Below are 17,066 nucleotides of genomic sequence, written 5' to 3' on the forward strand. Positions count from 1 at the left end.
TCTTCGTGACCTCGTCTATGATCAGGCGTAAGGTATCGACCTCAGGAAGACCCTACGGTGACGCAAACCGTGAAACTCTGACCTAGGAGAAGGCTTGGAGCTGAAAATTTCGGGAAAAGGCCAAATATACCAATCTGACCTGAGTCCTCTCCAACGAATGGAGGTCACATAGTGGTGGAGCATCTTGCAGAGGGCCATCGACGCCCATATTTATAGGATGGTTGCGGTATCTCAATCACCGTGGGGCTTGGCCAGTTCAAAATTCGAAAAGCCACGTAGGAGAAGCAAAAATTCCCTTAGGTCTAGCGGCCATCATTGTCTCTCCCACATTCCACTTTTTCTCTCTCTCCCATGATCTCTCTCTCTCTCTCTCTCTGTTTTTAACATCCCCTCGGGATGCAGTTTTCTAGGCCCACCACGAGAAAAGACTGTGTCAACGACCACTACTGACTTAAACTCTTGTTCACCTGAGGCCCAAGTGGTGCGGCCAGGTTCGACCACAACCACATGGAGAACTGCACAACCGATCACATCCATAGGGGAGCTTAGGGGCTACTGTCGGTGTATAGAATAAGAGGGTCCCCCGCTAGAGGGAGTCCGCCAAGGGAGTGTCAGCTAGCGGCCCTATCGCGTGACTAGGGAAGACTCGCAACTAGCCCTTGGCCACGGAGGTAAGCTCTGCGACTAGCTTCACTGGTCATATGGTAGATATTTCATCTTAACCTATCAAGTCACATTAAATACTATCTACTCAGGTGTTTTCCTTCCCCAGGCACCCCCTCCAGCAAACGAAGTCTTGACCGACGTAGATGGGTAGTGTCATGTTCTGTAGCATTAAATGCTATGGGATGGCGTTATAGACAAGCGTAGCGCCGCACGGCAGACAGGATGACGTTGCAGGCAGGCATGTGACGTGGGGTGACAGGACAGGGCAGGTTGGTCGACCAGTGTGGGGTCTGCATACCTACCCTAGCTAGGGGTAATTGGTTTCATCAGGGTTAGACCGATCACGTTGTTGGCATGATCTGTTTTTATTTACACCACTCCTGCTATATAAATAAGTTATGACTGAGCTTGTAAGAAGAGAGGAATATATCTGTAAACAGTTTCAGACTATCTATAAAAGAATACGTAGGACGTATGGTTGTTATCTCAAGGGAGACCTGAATCTGAATAACCTTAGTGTTCTTGAGTTCATACACACAGACCAAACACGTCGATCATGCACTCATTGTCTAGTATACCCTAGAAGTATTATCAGAGATTAACTCTCCACAAGTATATAGTAATCAGAAAAAGTATGAAAGATAAATAATAGAAGATTAAATATAGATTTGAATCTCTCTCTTTCCTTGCAAATGGAAAGCCAACAGTCAGTACCAAGCTCTCTTTGTAGTGAGATACATGAAAGGTAAATATTGTACGTCTAGATATGTAAGATAAATAATATAAGATTAAATGTATTTTTAAAAAGAGAAAAATGATCTAACTTTACACGATAACTATTTGATTAATTTAGATAAATGATGAAGATCGCCGGAATCAATCACAATTAATAAATTATAAAAGGAGCGGAGCCAACCCTTTTTATCGGAGTCAGCCGACCCCAACAGAATTCTATAATTCCTTAACAAATTACTTTTAATCATCGTAATTTAATGGAGTTGATCCTGCGTTTAACAGAGCTGACCTGGTGATGTTCTCGACTGACTTCACCCCTAAAGGAGCATAGATACAAGTCGAGAAAAGTCTCCTTTCAAAGAAAAATTGAATCAGCGATGTAAAACAGAAATCACTTTGTATTTTATCGGTTTACGATTAATTTTATGACGCGAAATTTATCTTGTGATTATTAGTGGGAACGGAGGGGTTGACTGGATCAAGCGGGAAAGGCTGACAGGTAGGCCGTAAGGAACTGCAACCGGGCCCCGCATGCCAGAAATCACGGCCCAGTAGACATGGGCCGGTCCGCTGAAGAGCTGGATCTCGAGGCCCTTGCCCTGCGTGCTGCGGAACGTTGCTCGACAGTTGTTCGAGGGAATGCCGTGGCCGCTGCCCCTGCCCCGGCCTTCGCCGCCGACGCCGAAGGTGTTCGAAGAAATGCGTCTCCGTGAGCACTGGCGCGCGCGCACACGAGGTGAACCGCTTCCGGATGAGATGCGCGTCGACGTTCGTCGGCTTGACGCCGCGTCGGCGCGCGCGCGCGCGGGGGGTGTGTTCAGGGTAACGACTTCCTCTGTTGCCGACGTGTGCCTGGCGCGGGACGTCGGTGCGGCGGCTCGTGCGGTGCGCGCCGACATGCGGACTGAGGACTGCGGTCAAGGAAAGCTGACGTGGGAAATGGTGGCTCGTTTGGTTGCTGCCGACCACTGGCTGGCGTCTGACGGCTGGCCTCACCTGAGCGTTGACGTCAAGTCGTCGTTGGGAAGGACGTGCAGCACGTGCTTGCGCGTGACGACCCTTAGGGTCTCCGAAGTCGTCGCGCACCTCCTGGTCAGGTACGAAATTGCCGTGCACTGCACAAATATTCGCTCTGCTATACTGGTAGGCTCCATGCCTCCATGTGATGTGAGCACCTGGTCTCGTTGCCGGTCTCGTTTTCTTTGCCCATCGAAGTTGTTGGTATAGAATGAAGGGTTGAAGGTTCAATGCTTATCACCAGGATATTAAACGAGGAAATTGTCGAATACTATATAGTGTATCTTTGCTTGCCACTTTTGTAAGATTCGTTATGATCTTCTTGTTAGTATGTTGTACCAGGTCATTAGGTTGATAGCATGCAGTGATTAGTATATGCACCACAAGATACAAACAAGAGGTATTTAGCGGCACACTGAAGCTATGTCAGCATCAACTGTCTCCTGAATCAATTTTTCTAGTTTGCAATGGAATCGGTTTTGCTTAGTCTCGGGTCACTTCTATTCCTGAGAAACACTGGATTAGTACATATTCTGAAACGCCCGGCCCGAGCCCTGGGGGCCGGGGTCCACCATGTGTGATACGTCAACTTTAGGCGCATTTCGTGTTGGTAATCACGAGAGACAGAATTTCACTATTGCAAAGAAAAGAGCCTGATCAATTATAAGAGTTGCAAGAATGCTGTACCTGTCTCCTTTCTATTGGTGGAGCATAATTAAGTAGCATAACAAGAGCTGTTTTAATTGGATAATAACTGACATAGTTCCTTGTACGTTGACTTTCTTGCCCCACAATTGCGGTTTAGGACAACCTAGTAAGATATGCATGCATAAATACCTGTTAGTGCCTTAGTCCCATGGATATGCTTTGTACATATGCATATATAGTCTCTATCTCTCTTGGCTAGAAGGCCTCTCTTTATGTTCAGTGCTCCTGAACAGGAAGCATGAAGATATGTGCTACAATTCTCCTATTCTACATCTTGCAGTATACCAGTCGCCAGCCTGATAACCGAGGTGTGTTGCCCCTGATTATGCAACTCTTTTAAACACTTGTAGTGCTCATGTGTATGTGTACATTCCAAAGGTGTGAGTACATGGTTGATAGCTTGAATGCCTAATGCAAAGCTAATATTATGTCAAAAAGGAACAAACAATTTGACTAAAGCATGTTCAGATATTCTTCTATATGATTATGAACAATCCTTGTAGACGCTAACAAGTTTTTGAATCTTGATGATGGTGTGTTTGGCAGAGTACTTTTAACAAGTTTTTTGTTTCCATGTTTCATAAGCATTGATTGTGTCATCCCGGAGAACTCTTCTTACCAAGATCTCACTTCAAGCATAATATATGTCTCGGACCATGGTTTCATCAGCTCGAGAGAAAACCACAACATCACCTCAGAGTACATCAAGCCATCACTTGCAATGCGCAATTATAATGTCTGGTTCTTTCCTGATCGTAAGCGGAATTGCTGCACCTTGAGATCCTTGGTTGCCGTAAACAAGTTCGTGCATACTTCTACTATGAAAACTATGATGGCCTGAACAAGCTTCCTGTCTTTGATCTGTATCTGGGAGCAAACTATTGGCATGAAGTAAAGTTCAGTGGTGCAAGTGTGGTTAATTGGATGGACATCATAGTTGTGCTCCTCTTGGTTACCTTCAAGCTGTTTGGTGGACAAAGGGATGGGATCTCCATTTATTTCTGGGCTGGATTTGAGGCCACTGAAGACTACTCTTTACCCATAGGCAAATGCTAGTCAATCTCTTGTCCTGATCAATTCCAATCGGTTTAACATGGGGACGACCGACAATTCGATAATCAGGTGATTTTTGAATTTAGACCAATATAATCATCATTTTGGTTTATTAAACTAGAATTGTGATGATGCAAACTTTCAGAGTGCCTGGGTAGCTTGTTAAATTGTTGAAAATAAATAGGAAAACGAAAAGTAAACATCTTTATGGATGAATAAAGCCGCTCATTTTAGGCATATTTCGCATGAATTATGTGTCTGCAAACTGTTCTTTTTGACAAAAAGGATGGTTGTTTTTCGCACTACCTTTTATACAGTTTTAATTAAATGAATGAACTGTATTGCAAAAATATATTTGACTGGTCCTATTCCGAATTCTCTTGGGCAACTTCCATGACTAATGTTTCTGTGAGTTTACTACATATCTGCTCCAGTTTCAGAATATTGACAGAACAATTTCTCCTATGCCATGATTTTTCTTTATAGGGATCTCCCCAGCAATGATCCAAGTGGACCAATTCCTTACAGTCTTCTTCAAAAATCCCAAAAAGGGACTCTATCACTAAGGTCTGTTTTATACATTCATGTTACCAAATTATAGAGTGAACTGGTATTATTTGTTTAAAGAAAAGCATTCAAAATAATAAAATAAGTGTTCAAACTGCTTGGAGGATGTGGTTATATTTTAATTCTGTTCCTCAATTTTGTACTGTCCATTTAATATGGAAGCAGAAGGTATGCCTATCAGGTATCAATTGTAATAGTCAGACAAATTAGGACCCTATCATAACTTCGGTAGTAAACAAAATTCTGCTTTTGTTTTTGAATTTTTCATCTGCGCTAGGAAGGCAAGGAAGAATTTCAGTTTGCATTTTACTCCCTCCCAGTGTGTTCTTATGGGATCACTTTTTCCCTGTAGTTTTTTTTGGGGGGGGGGGGGGGTTGTTAAAAGGCACATCTGAGAACAGTGTTAGTACTACTTTTGCCTAGTTAATATTTAGATCTGATTGATAACTGAATATATAGAGCACTCTTTTTATTGGGAGTATTGTGGAAGCATATGTTAGTGTGAATTGTCCTGTACATTTTGATACTACCAGTGTTGGCAATAATTCAAATTTATGTGGTGACAGTACTGCCTGCTGATCAGGTCAAAAGAAATTTAAGGGGCCACTTATCGCTGCAGTAATCATTCCAATAGTTTCCATCATTGCACTATTTGCCATCTTAATTCTTGTGCTGCGACGAATACTCAAGAAAAAAGGTAATAAAGTTAGGAGGAAATAATGGTTTCAGTCTAGTGCACCGCACACTGGTAGTATTTGTTGCCTTGGAATACTTTTTCCATTTGTATGCAGCTAAGAAAAGGAATACTGGTCCTAAATATTAAACAACATTACTTGAGAACCGAGAATTCTCTTACAGAGAACTGAAGCATATTACAAAGAACTTTAGCCAAGAGATTGGTAAAGGCGGGTTTGGAGCTGTCTACCTTGGTTACTTGGAGAATGGAAACCGGTCTGAGTTATCTTCACAGGGTGGTAAAGAGTTTCTGGCTGAGGTAAAAGGAAGTCAATTTGAAGAAATTTGATGTCTCAGAATTCCATTAATATTCTCCCCATGAAATATACTGACAGATTCCAGTGAATTTTCCATGCATCCGTTTTTTTCTTTGTCTAACCATTTGTTTCTGAATTCTGATGAACAAGTGGTTCCAATTTAATTTTTTTTGGTTTTGTAGATAAAAGTACACTTAGTGATCATTCTTAATATATGACATGCTTTTGTTTTCTGATGCTGCAGGCTCAACGCTTGACAAGGATATATCATAAGAACTTGGTTTCCTTGATTGCCTATTGCAAGGACAAAAATCATCTAGCTCTTGTCTACGAGTACATGCCCAAAGGGAACCTGCAGGATCATCTGAGAGGTTATTCATCTTAGCTATTCAAATATAGATGCTTATATCAGCTAATCGTAGCTTTAGGTGTCCTAGATTAGAAATAAGCTCTGTGCTTATCTCGGCATTCAAATTACAGAGGAATGCTACAGTTCTCAAAGAAGCAGTTCGTAGATCCTAAAGCAGCTGCAGCTACTCAGTGCATAGATGCATACTTATTTTAGAAAGTATCAAGTCCATGAATTTCTCAACATCTTCTTTTGACATCTCTAAACTGATTTTTCCCTCAAAAAACATCTCTAAATTGATTGTGTTCAATTTCTGTGGACAGGCATAGACACTTCTACTACTAAACCACTCACTTGGGAGCAACGTCTTCAAATCGCCCTTGATGCTGCTCAAGATAAGAACAGAACCATCTAGCTTATGAGATTGCCTGTATACCTGTATGTTGTTACAAAACTTTAGTACTTACTTTATCGCAGGTCTGGAATAGTGGAATATCTATACCCGGCCCGTGAATTCTCTTGAGAACAACATTACTTGAGAACAATACCTATACCCGGCCTGTGAATTCTCTTGAGAACAACATTACTTGAGAACCGAGAATTCTCTTACAGAGAACTGAAGCATATTACAAAGAACTTTAGCCAAGAGATTGGCAAAGGTGGGTTTGGAGCTGTCTACCTTGGTTACTTGGAGAATGGAAACCCAGTTGCTGTGAAAGTGCGGTCTGAGTCATCTTCACAGGGTGGTAAAGAGTTTCTGGCTGAGGTAAAATGAAATCAATTTGAAGAAGTTTGATGTCTCAGAATTCCATTAATATTCTCCCCATGAAATATACTGACAGATTCCAGTAAATTTTCCGTGCATCCTTTTTTTTTCTTGTCTAACCATTTGTTTCTGAATTCTGATGAACTAGTGGTTCCAAGATTTTTTTTATGGTTTTGTAGATAAAAGTACACTTAGTGATCATTCTTAACATATGTCCTGCTTTTGTTTTCTGATGCTGCAGGCTCAACACTTGACAAGGATACATCATAAGAACTTGCTTTCCTTGATTGGCTATTGCAAGGACAAAAATCATCTAGCTCTTTTCTACGAGTGCATGCCTGAAGGGAACCTGCAGGATCACCTGAGAGGTTATTCATCTTAGCTATTCAAATATAGATGCTTATATCAGCTAATCGTAGCTTTAGATAATTAGATGTCCTAGATTAGAAATAAGCTCTGTGCTTATCTTGACATTCAAATTACAGAGGAATGCTACAGCTCTCAAAGAAGCAGTTCGTAGATCTTAAAGCAGCTGCAGCTACTCAGTGCGTAGATGCATACTTATTTTAGAAAGTATCAAGTCTGGGTCCGGCAGACCCTCGGTTGGTCCACCATAATAAGAATTTATATCAGAACCTTATTGCATGAATTTCTCGACATCTTCTTTTAACTTCTCTAAACTGATTGTGTTCAATTTCTGTGGACGCGCCTAGACACTTCTACTACTAAACCACTCACTTGGGAGCAAGGTCTTCAAATCGCCCTTGATGCTGCTCAAGGTAAGAACGGAACCATCTAGCTTTATGAGATTGCCTGTATAGCTGTATGTTGTTACATAACTTTAGTACTTCCTTTATTGCAGGTCTGGAATATCTGCACGTCTCGTGTAAGCCCGCATTGATTCACAGAGATGTGAAGAGTAGGAGCATCCTCTTGACCTCAAATCTTGGGACTAAGATTGCTGATTTTGGTCTGACCAAGGCTTTCAGTGACTCAAAAACACATATCACCACTGAACCAGCTGGTACAATGGGCTACTTAGATCCCGAGTACGTCTTGTACAGTTTCTTGCCCTACATTCACCACTTCCAGCTTCGAGGGGGAAACATTACTCGGTTGCATTGTCTTTTAGGAATGAAAGATTTTTTAACATGTCTACCGAGTAGTAGCTAAACTATTCCTCTGCATCCTGTGGATCTTGTGTAGGTATTACCGCAGTTACCAGATTAGTGAGAAGAGCGATGTGCACAGCTTGGTGTCGTTCTCCTGGAGCTCATCACAGGTCATCCCCTGTGGTCCCGATAAACGAGAGCGTGAGCATCCACATTGGCGAGGGACGGAGATCCCCTGACTTCATAGCGGTGACTTCACTCCGTTGTGAGCCGTTGGATTGGAAATGAGTGGATCAAAACTAGTGCTACAGTAATGCTATAGCGCCGCGTCTGTGAAGCCTGGGGATCCGGATCCATTGGTGAGTGGGTGCACCGAAACCTCGACCACGGTAACGTCGAGAGCATCATAGATTCAAGGATGGGAGGTGACTACGACATCAACTCTGTCTAGAAAGTCGTCGACTTGGCGCTGCACTGCAAGCGAGAAGTCTCCAGGGAACTGGCACAGATCGAGGAGAGCATAGAGCTCGAGGCCCGGTGTGACAGGAAGCGAAACTCGGCTTTGGCCGGTGATGATCTGAGCTATGTCAGCTAGAGAAGTGCATTTGAGGTAGAAGGAAACGTCGGGAGATACCCAAAGGTGGTGTGGTGTGTACACAATGCTTATCTCGGCTGTCGTCTGAACATTTCACCGCATGGATCTTGAAGCAAAGCAAAACAGTGAAGAAACAGTTGCACTGGACATTTCCGAATCTCAAAGCAGCGGCAGACGGCACAGTTAAGCATTGTGTGCACAACATATTGTGGAGTTGCATTTTCCGAGAGATATCAAGGGCCGCTCCTGGTCCTGCAATGAGATAGGTTTCATCTTACTGCTGAAGACCTGAAGTACTAGAGGCTACTCAGGTATGAGCACTCTTCACTTTCCATTCCTATGGAACTTGCGTCGTGTATCTTTGCAAATTCTCAAATTTCTGGCCGTTGCTTAGACGAAGTGCTGAGAAACTAGTATAAAATGGTGTTGAAATGGGTTACAACCATGCATCGGGTTATCCTCTGGCTGAAACCTGAAACTGGCACTTCAATTTGTTCAATGTTTCCTTGCTGATGTTGCTTGACCTCAACTTTTGGTCGATATGGTGATGATGCAACGATAGTCATGTCCAGATTTTTTGAACTTACGTAAGTTTTCCCAATAAATTATAGGTGGTTCTCCTGTGATTTGCTTGGTATAGTACACAATCAGGTTAAATGTCAAACCGTTGAGTAAGCTGTTAACCAACTCATTCCTTGCACGTAACTGCAGACATTTTACAACTGAAGGAGTCCTGCGTCTGCAACTAATCGATACGTGCTATACTGGGCCTTTCACTTATTTATTAAATTTTTTTTTACACAACGATATGAACACGCATTTCATCTAGAGACGAAGAGTGTATAAAAAAGTTAAGATTCATGTCGTAAAAAATGTTACGCCGTCGTACATGTACATGAGAGAAGCACAGAGATCAATCCGAATTACAAGTTTGATTTTGACTACAGAGTTTTAAAAATACTACGCATAAATATATGTGCATGCTTGACGCGTGTGTACAAGCAAGTGTGCGTACGTGTTGGAGAAACTGTCAGCTAGATCTACCAACCATGGCAGTCGTTGAACTCGTGTGGTCAAGGAAACACGTCGGCACACTGTGCCGAACGACCACGATATTCTATCTTGCATGCTCTGATCAGGTGCTCGATTTTAATGTGCACGAAATGAGGATGGAGACGTAGGGTTAAAGGTTGGTCTAATTGGACAATTAGGTAGGCTCAGTAGTGTGATTTAGCGTTGTTATCAGCTAATGTTTTCGAAAGTAGCTACTTACTTATCTGAAACAAACAAAAAAGAAGGGGAAAAAAACATAATGCTTCTCCTATGCGATGTGTTCTGGGGAAGACAAAACAGACAGACAAATATATGAAAAATTAATTCCAATTTGGGTCTATCGTGAATTCGTGGTGTGATGTTAACCAGTCTCGATCAGTTCGTATCTCATCAAGACATTGCAACTCAATTTATGTACCTTTCTGTGCTTTTTATCATAGATGCATCTATATGTAGTTGTTATGAGACACTATTTCAAGAAGTTGATTCGGTTTACTTTTCTAAAAACTAAAGAAAACAAGGACGTTAGGTAGCTGGTCAACACAATTTATACGCACATATTTTTCTAATTACTTTCACAATATATGATATTTTAGGGATTGTAATAAAAAAATTAAACTTGGCCACTAAAATGTCAAAGGAATTTTCTATTGATCACGTGAAAATTGATTCGTCATGGAATTTATTTTCGTGGTACAGTACTTCTCTAATTTTCTACTAACTTTCTTGTAAAAGCATGAAGGTCAAATTTGATAGTATACAAATGCACAAAACGTCAAACGAAACTTCAACGTTCTTGACTTGAATAAATGCCTAAAAAGGAGGAAAATTGTATCAATGGCGACTAAAAACATGTTCCGAGTTCAAATGCACATTATTCCTAGATAAATTCTTTCGTGGTTCTTTAATTAGTACAAAACCCACTTTATCTCTGTATTGTTCTCAGCATGGACATGCAGACTAAAAAAATGAGCATTGTGGGGAGGACATATCGTGGGATTTCATTAAGAGGATGTCGCGTTTCGAACTTGGATCGGCTCAGTGATACTGTATTCGACTGACCGTTAGCACTGTGAGAAGCTTGCAGCATGAACATGCAAATTAAAAATTGGCTTTCTTTTCAACAATGAGGGTATGAAGGTTTTTAGGGATAAAATAAAAATATATAATTATTAGATTTGCCTTTGATTTTATGAGATAAAGCCTCCTAAAATCAACACATACCATAAGGTTAATTATTTTCTCAACGAGCTTTCAGAAATAAAACAATATATGTAGTCAACATCTTTCTGTTTGTATGTCTAAAGTTTAATAAAAAGAAGATAAAAAGTAGCGCACCTACATTACAATGGATGCAAGAAACCGCCCATTTGCTGGCATATTCTCTTCTACATAGCTCTACAGTACCCCATCCACATTTGCTGACATCCTTCTGATTCTTTCCACACAATAAGTCACTTTCTTTTTCTCTTTTAACCTTTTTTATCTTTACAATATACAAATTGAGACTAAAGGTGGGTTAGGGATCTAGGGGTTACTGAAAGTGCCCTGGCCTGCAGTTATCTTGTCTCTCGTGCTAAATAATGTAAATATGTTTTTTTAACGGAAAATAATGTAAATATGTGATCCACAAGTTCAGATTAGGGAAACAAGTCTCTTGGCCTTCTGTCCTTGCGACAAATCTGCGTGAAAGCCAAGAGACTGATCGAGTAAATAGTGGAAGATGGCTTTGGTTCGTATGAATTTCATAGAAATTAGTATAAATTATGTAGGACTCCTAAGAAATTTTTGTGTTCTAAACAGTACTTTTTCTTTTTTAAGACAACTTCCTGTATTGTTCCCTCCTTTATTTGTGCATCTGGTGCATATTAATGTAGCAGTGCATTACGAAGATGTTTGATAGAGCTCTAGCTTCAAGATTCATAAAAATTTTAGAGTTTATAGGATAAAAATATATGATTTAAATATCTATTTTAAATTAATATAGTTTAACCAAATATAATCAAATTATCTATAGCTTCAACTCTAAAAGTTTATAGAGCTGGAAATGATCGGCTTCTAAAATTCTTATAGCTGAAGGCCAAACCGGTTGATCAGCTCTCAATACATTGTCTTTTCATGACGACTTGATATTCCATCTATAGTGGTTGAGACTGTGAACATTCAAGAAATGTTTGATTTCCGGTTGCATATATACTCCGTGTCGAGGTAAAATACTTTTTCGCTCCTGATTGGGAGCTTTGCTAAAATACATTTAACCTTTCTTCATGTAAAAAGCATCGAGGCTAAATAAAATCCATGCAACCTACAAGATCGCGAATTTCACATTAACAGAAAGTCGTGGAATTTTACCTGAGAAACAAGCTTGAACGTTCCACAATTATAATTCCATGTAGAGAAGATGTAAAAATAAATAGAAACACGGTGAAGTCTTCGCTATTTGCTACTGGTTCTTTTATCATATCACCGTAAGTCCGTAACGTCACTTTCAATAAAATATTTTTCCTACCATCTAAGTCTATTTATTTAGGCTTCTATTTTTAGATTTTTTTTAAAAAAAAACTATGTTTTTAGCTGGTCTAAAAGTTATTTTTAAAAATAAGTTACTGTCTTCTATAATAAATATTTAGCTTCTCATAAAAGCGTTTTTCAGTTTTGATTTATTTTTTTAAAACAGACTTTTAATTTATCTATAAACTACTTCTCTCCGACCTTATTTATTCTGACTTCAAACTTTTAGTTTCTGACAGCGGTAAAAACAGAAAAAAAAAAAAAGCCCGAGAGGGGATTGCAAAATATACCATACCACATAATTTTAATTCTTAAGGGGACCCCATTACCTAATAAAAGAACACTAAAAAATCACCACTCTCTTGCCAATCAATCCCCTTCTTTCTCTACTCTCTAGTCTCCCTCTCCTCCGAGAAATGCTCCCAAATCATTCAAAACCAGCTGCTGCTCGTCAAGCCTTCGTCCACCTCCACCTCTTTTCCGGTTGCTTGTGCCGGCCTCCGGCGACCCACGTCTAGGCTCTAGCTCCAAGAAACACTCCTCACGGTAGAAGAAACCAAAGAAGGTTCTCCTCCTCTCCGTTGGGGTGTTGCCATGGCCAGATAGCTCGCCTTTGGCCGTGTCATCATCCCCTTAATTTCGCGAGCTCCCCGAGCTGTTGGCCAGGTGCGTGGGCCACGTCGTGATCTTCGTCTTCGTCTTCTTCTCCGCCCTGAGAGGGGAGAGAGAGACGTGGAGGGAGACGGGAAGTCAGGGAGTAAGGCGAGGAGGACGTCTCACCTCGTCCCTTTCTGCGTCCTCCGTTCATTGAGCTCTCTCCGACACCTACCCGCCCGCCCGCCCGCCCCCGAGGACGACGCAGCGGTACGTCTCGTACCCTCCCCCTTGGCGATTCTTGGGCGATCTGCGGTTGTGCGCCGATTGTTTTTTTGGGGTATTTTGTTGTGATTTATTTCGAGGAATTCTTTGGTCGTGCAGTAGACTTGTAGGTTTTAGCATCCGATTGAACCGTTTCTTGCCTCTTTTCTGAGGCTATCCCTCAAATTTGTGAGTTGAGTTTTTGGATGTGGATGCGTTGGGTAGTTTAGTCGATGGGTTTTGGCAATTGGTTGTGGTTGGGATTGGTTTTGGTTTTGGTTAGTTTCTGCATCGAGATTGATGAATTTGTCAATCCCAGTTTTTTTTTTTTTTGTTTATGGTGTGGATTAACTCACTACTGCATCTGATTCGTCATGCCATGAGTGGTAGGGACGGGCATGGATTTGGATCCACTCTAGTTCAACTTAATCAACTAACTTAGTCATTTTGACTAGTTAAACTAGAGTGGATCCACCGATCGCTCCACGCCCATCCCTAACGAGTGGTTTTTAGATTTTTGTTTTTAAATTTTTCGGTACTGTGTCCTTTATTTGCAGAATTTGATTGATTGGTTAGTTATGATAATGAGATAGCTTGTGTTTTTGGTGGTGATAAACAGTGGAAATGAAATGTTTGGAAACGTAGCCAGACCATTATGGTCCATACTTTTCCACGTTCTGAAAGAGAATAAATGTGATTGGCATCCTTTGGTACTACAAACTTGACCGAGGTGTTTAATGACTTGCAGTTGATCATTACTTGATCAAATGAAATGCTAGATAATTTCTCCAGTGAGGACAACTAATTGGAACAGTATCTATTTAATTAGGCTGATCTGGAAAGGTGCTGCAATACTGCATCAAATCTCTTGTTGTTTAGCTTCCAATGCCATTGGTTTTTTCTAATTATATTCCAGAAAAAAAATATTAAAAATTGCAATAGCCCCTAATTACGTTAGATGTAAATGTAGTAATATTATTTCCAAGTGACAAACCGAAATACTTCTTGCATATTAATGGTCAACGTTTTTAAAGTTTGGTTGTGCGCATAATAGGATGATTGACGGCATCTATTTTAGCCTTGAGGTAGTTTTTCATATCCTTGTAGGCTTATGATGATATTTTTCGAGTAGTGATGGAAATGCAAAGTTTGTGGCTTTATTGCTTGTGAGAACTCCATCGGATGTGCTAAATTGGAGGGCTGAGAGGTTAAATTGACTTGCTGCTTAATTCTGTGCAGGCTGTTATCAGAAGATACAATCTGTAGTGTCAACGTCTACCTTGGCAGTGGTTCAGCATGGGTTCGGCGAATTTGGTGATGAAGAAGGTGGCAAAGCCCGGCTCCTTTGACCCGGAGATACAATTTGATCAAAGTTGGATGGAGGATGTTACATGCCCAATTTGTCTGGATTTCCCTCACAATGCAGTCTTATTGAGGTGCACCTCTTATGAGAAGGGTTGTAGACCGTTCATATGTGACACTGACCAGACTCGTTCAAACTGTCTCGAGAGGTTTAAAGGTGCTCATGGACTACCAGCCAATGTGAAAGTCTCGTCTCTTACTGTGGCTCCCATTGATAGCATTCATATCATTTCATCTCATGTAAGTAACCGCCCAGCTTGCCCATTGTGTAGAGGAGATGTGATTGGGTGGTTTGTTATTGACAAGGCTCGCTTGCATCTTAACCAAAAGAAAAGATGCTGTGAAGAGAGTTGCTGCTCATATGTTGGTAACTTCCATGAGCTTCAGAAGCACACCCAACAAAAACATCCAAATTCACGCCCTTCGGAAATTGATCCTGCTCGCCGGGTTGATTGGGATAATTTGCAGCAGTCCACTGAGATAATAGATGTCTTGAGCACAATACATGCACAGGTTCCTAATAGTATAGTTTTGGGAGATTATGTTATCGAATACGGGGATGATGAAACTGGAGATGACTATGAAGTTTTCCACAGGGTTAGGGGAAACTGGTGGACATCCTGTCTTTTTTGCAAGGCATTCTGTAGATCTCCAGGAGGCCGAAGAAGAGCAAGAACAAGGGAAAGGAGTAATGGGAGCAGCAACAGCAATAGATCTAGTCATGAAAGTTTTACTTTTGAAGTGCCCACAAGATCTGTTGACATAAGAGAACTCAGATTTGATGAAATTGATGACGAGTATATAGTCACAGGGGCCATGCCTAGAGTTGCAGCATCCAGGAGAATGGCCAGTCATTACAGGTTTGTGTGCTTATGTTGCTATTTCCTGCTTCTGTTGTTACTTAGCGATGTGAACCTCAATTGCTTAACCTAAGCACTAAGCACGTCATTAGGCAGCGGAATCGTTTAACTGACCTTGATTAGGAGAAGCCATAAGTTGCTTATGTGATGACCCGTGCCTGCTTGATGCAAGCGTGACGTCGTAGTTGTCGGTGTAGTCGTACTCGGTGTTGATGTAGAGCGTGAGATGTCGCTGGTGTAGCCGCCGGCGATGGGTCGAGGTGGTACTCAATCTTCGGTCACCGGAGCACCACGATTAGATCGGGTATGTTAAGGTTTACATGAGCCTAAATGATATGGTGATCGATTGGCCGCCGGCTCCCCCTTTTTATATGTGGCACTAGGTGATCTGGACCGAAACCAGAATTCGGTTAAGCCCACCTATCACAGGCGCATTAGTGGGGCCATTATCCCCTAATTTTGGCCAGGTTAGTTAGGGCCGGAAATCACAACCAACAAGCGATTATATGGTTTAGATCACAAAAATATGCAGACACAAAACATAGAAACATCAAGACAGATATAGTTCTCTTTTGTATTCTCCATGTTGCACACGCGGCTGTATAATGCTATGTTCATTGCTGTCTTTGGGAGTTTGGAGAGGCTGCATGGCCTATATACGAGTCCAGTGATCCCTTGAATTCTCACACGCATTTATTGGTCAGTTCACAGCTCTATGCCGCTATTACACCTTACTCCTGTTGATCACAATGTGCACGGTGAAATGTGAACTGTTGGCATACACCTCTTTCTGGATAACTGTAGAACCTGAGATAATCAACAGTTAGTTTTGTTTTCAGCTCTTGAGAAATGTCTTGAGCATACTCTTTGAAAGTGAGCAAAAGTAACACAAATACAAGTGTAGAACACTTATTAACACTACAGTCTACAGCTATAACAAATTATTTTTTTATGCACTCTCTGTCTCTAATAAGCATTCTATCGTTGCTCTATCCAGAGAACCCAGTTTTGGACACCGTCGTTCGCACTCCTAGGATCAACTGGCAAAAAAACGAAAGGAAAGCCACATTGATATCGGCTGCAGAAACAATCAGCATCGGCGTACCTATGCTCATTTCTATGTTTTCTTTTTCTTTTTGGAGAAAAAATGCTCTCGACCATCCTGGAAGGTGCCGTCCCAGCCTGAATTTCTTGTGCAGATAAGATAGTAGGAAACCTTTTCTCTGTTGTTGATTCACAGCAGATATCATCATTTAGGTTCTTTGGTGTAAATATTTAGCTCCTACCTTATAGCAATGTTGATTAAGCTTTCTGTTCGGGAAAGCCTTGTATCCCGAAATGCTGCAATGTAACACAGCAACTTCTACAGGAAATGCCCGTGAATTTGTCAACTGTTTAGTTCTCCATGCTTTCTCATTCCCTAGTGAATACTGTTGGAAATTATTGGAATGTGACGAATGCGAATGGCTCGTTTTGTCAAATCGGGTGTTGGATTACTGATAAGGTTATGGATGCTTTGCTTCTGCTGCTGGACTTGTAGAAGAGCTTCCGTGTTGGAAGGTGACGAAAAGACTGCTAAGATCTGGTTGCTGCTGCTGGGCTCCCGAGCAGATTTCGTGCTGAATTGCCTTATCTTTGCTGGGGCTTACCAAGAGCTTTCGTGCTATGCTGAACTGGTAATGTCTTTCTGATTGCTTCCATGGTGTGCCCACTTGATTCTGGTTGACTACACTCATCCAATGGCTTGAAGATGCCTGGCTTGCTAGGATGGGCAGCCGATGCCTTAGGGTTGATTCTCTCTACAGCAGTCGTTTAACTATAATCGCCTTTGTTACGCACAATTGTGCCTATCCTTTATTAGA

The 17,066-nt window shown here is 41.4% G+C and overlaps 1 protein-coding gene and 1 pseudogene across 3 annotated transcripts; both read left to right on the forward strand.

Annotated features, from left to right (window-relative positions):
- Positions 1-2,596: 2,596 nt before the first annotated feature.
- LOC133923257 (probable LRR receptor-like serine/threonine-protein kinase At1g51880) lies at positions 2,597-8,560 on the forward strand (annotated as a pseudogene).
- Positions 8,336-16,608, forward strand: LOC133922663 (uncharacterized). 3 transcript variants are annotated; one of them, XM_062368077.1, is made up of 3 exons: positions 8,336-8,871; positions 14,222-15,204; positions 16,202-16,608. In XM_062368077.1, exons 2-3 carry the CDS (start codon positions 14,279-14,281, stop codon positions 16,236-16,238), a joined length of 963 nt encoding a protein of 320 aa, XP_062224061.1. In that variant the 5' UTR covers positions 8,336-8,871; positions 14,222-14,278; the 3' UTR covers positions 16,239-16,608. The 3 variants fall into 3 exon arrangements, with proteins under 3 accessions (XP_062224061.1, XP_062224059.1, XP_062224062.1); XM_062368075.1 differs by lacking the exon at positions 8,336-8,871 and adding an exon at positions 12,468-12,988; XM_062368078.1 differs by lacking the exon at positions 8,336-8,871 and adding an exon at positions 12,984-13,058.
- The last annotated feature ends 458 nt before the right edge of the window (positions 16,609-17,066 follow it).

Source organism: Phragmites australis, chromosome 6 (assembly GCF_958298935.1).
Source record: "Phragmites australis chromosome 6, lpPhrAust1.1, whole genome shotgun sequence".
Classification (NCBI taxonomy): Eukaryota; Viridiplantae; Streptophyta; class Magnoliopsida; order Poales; family Poaceae; genus Phragmites; species Phragmites australis.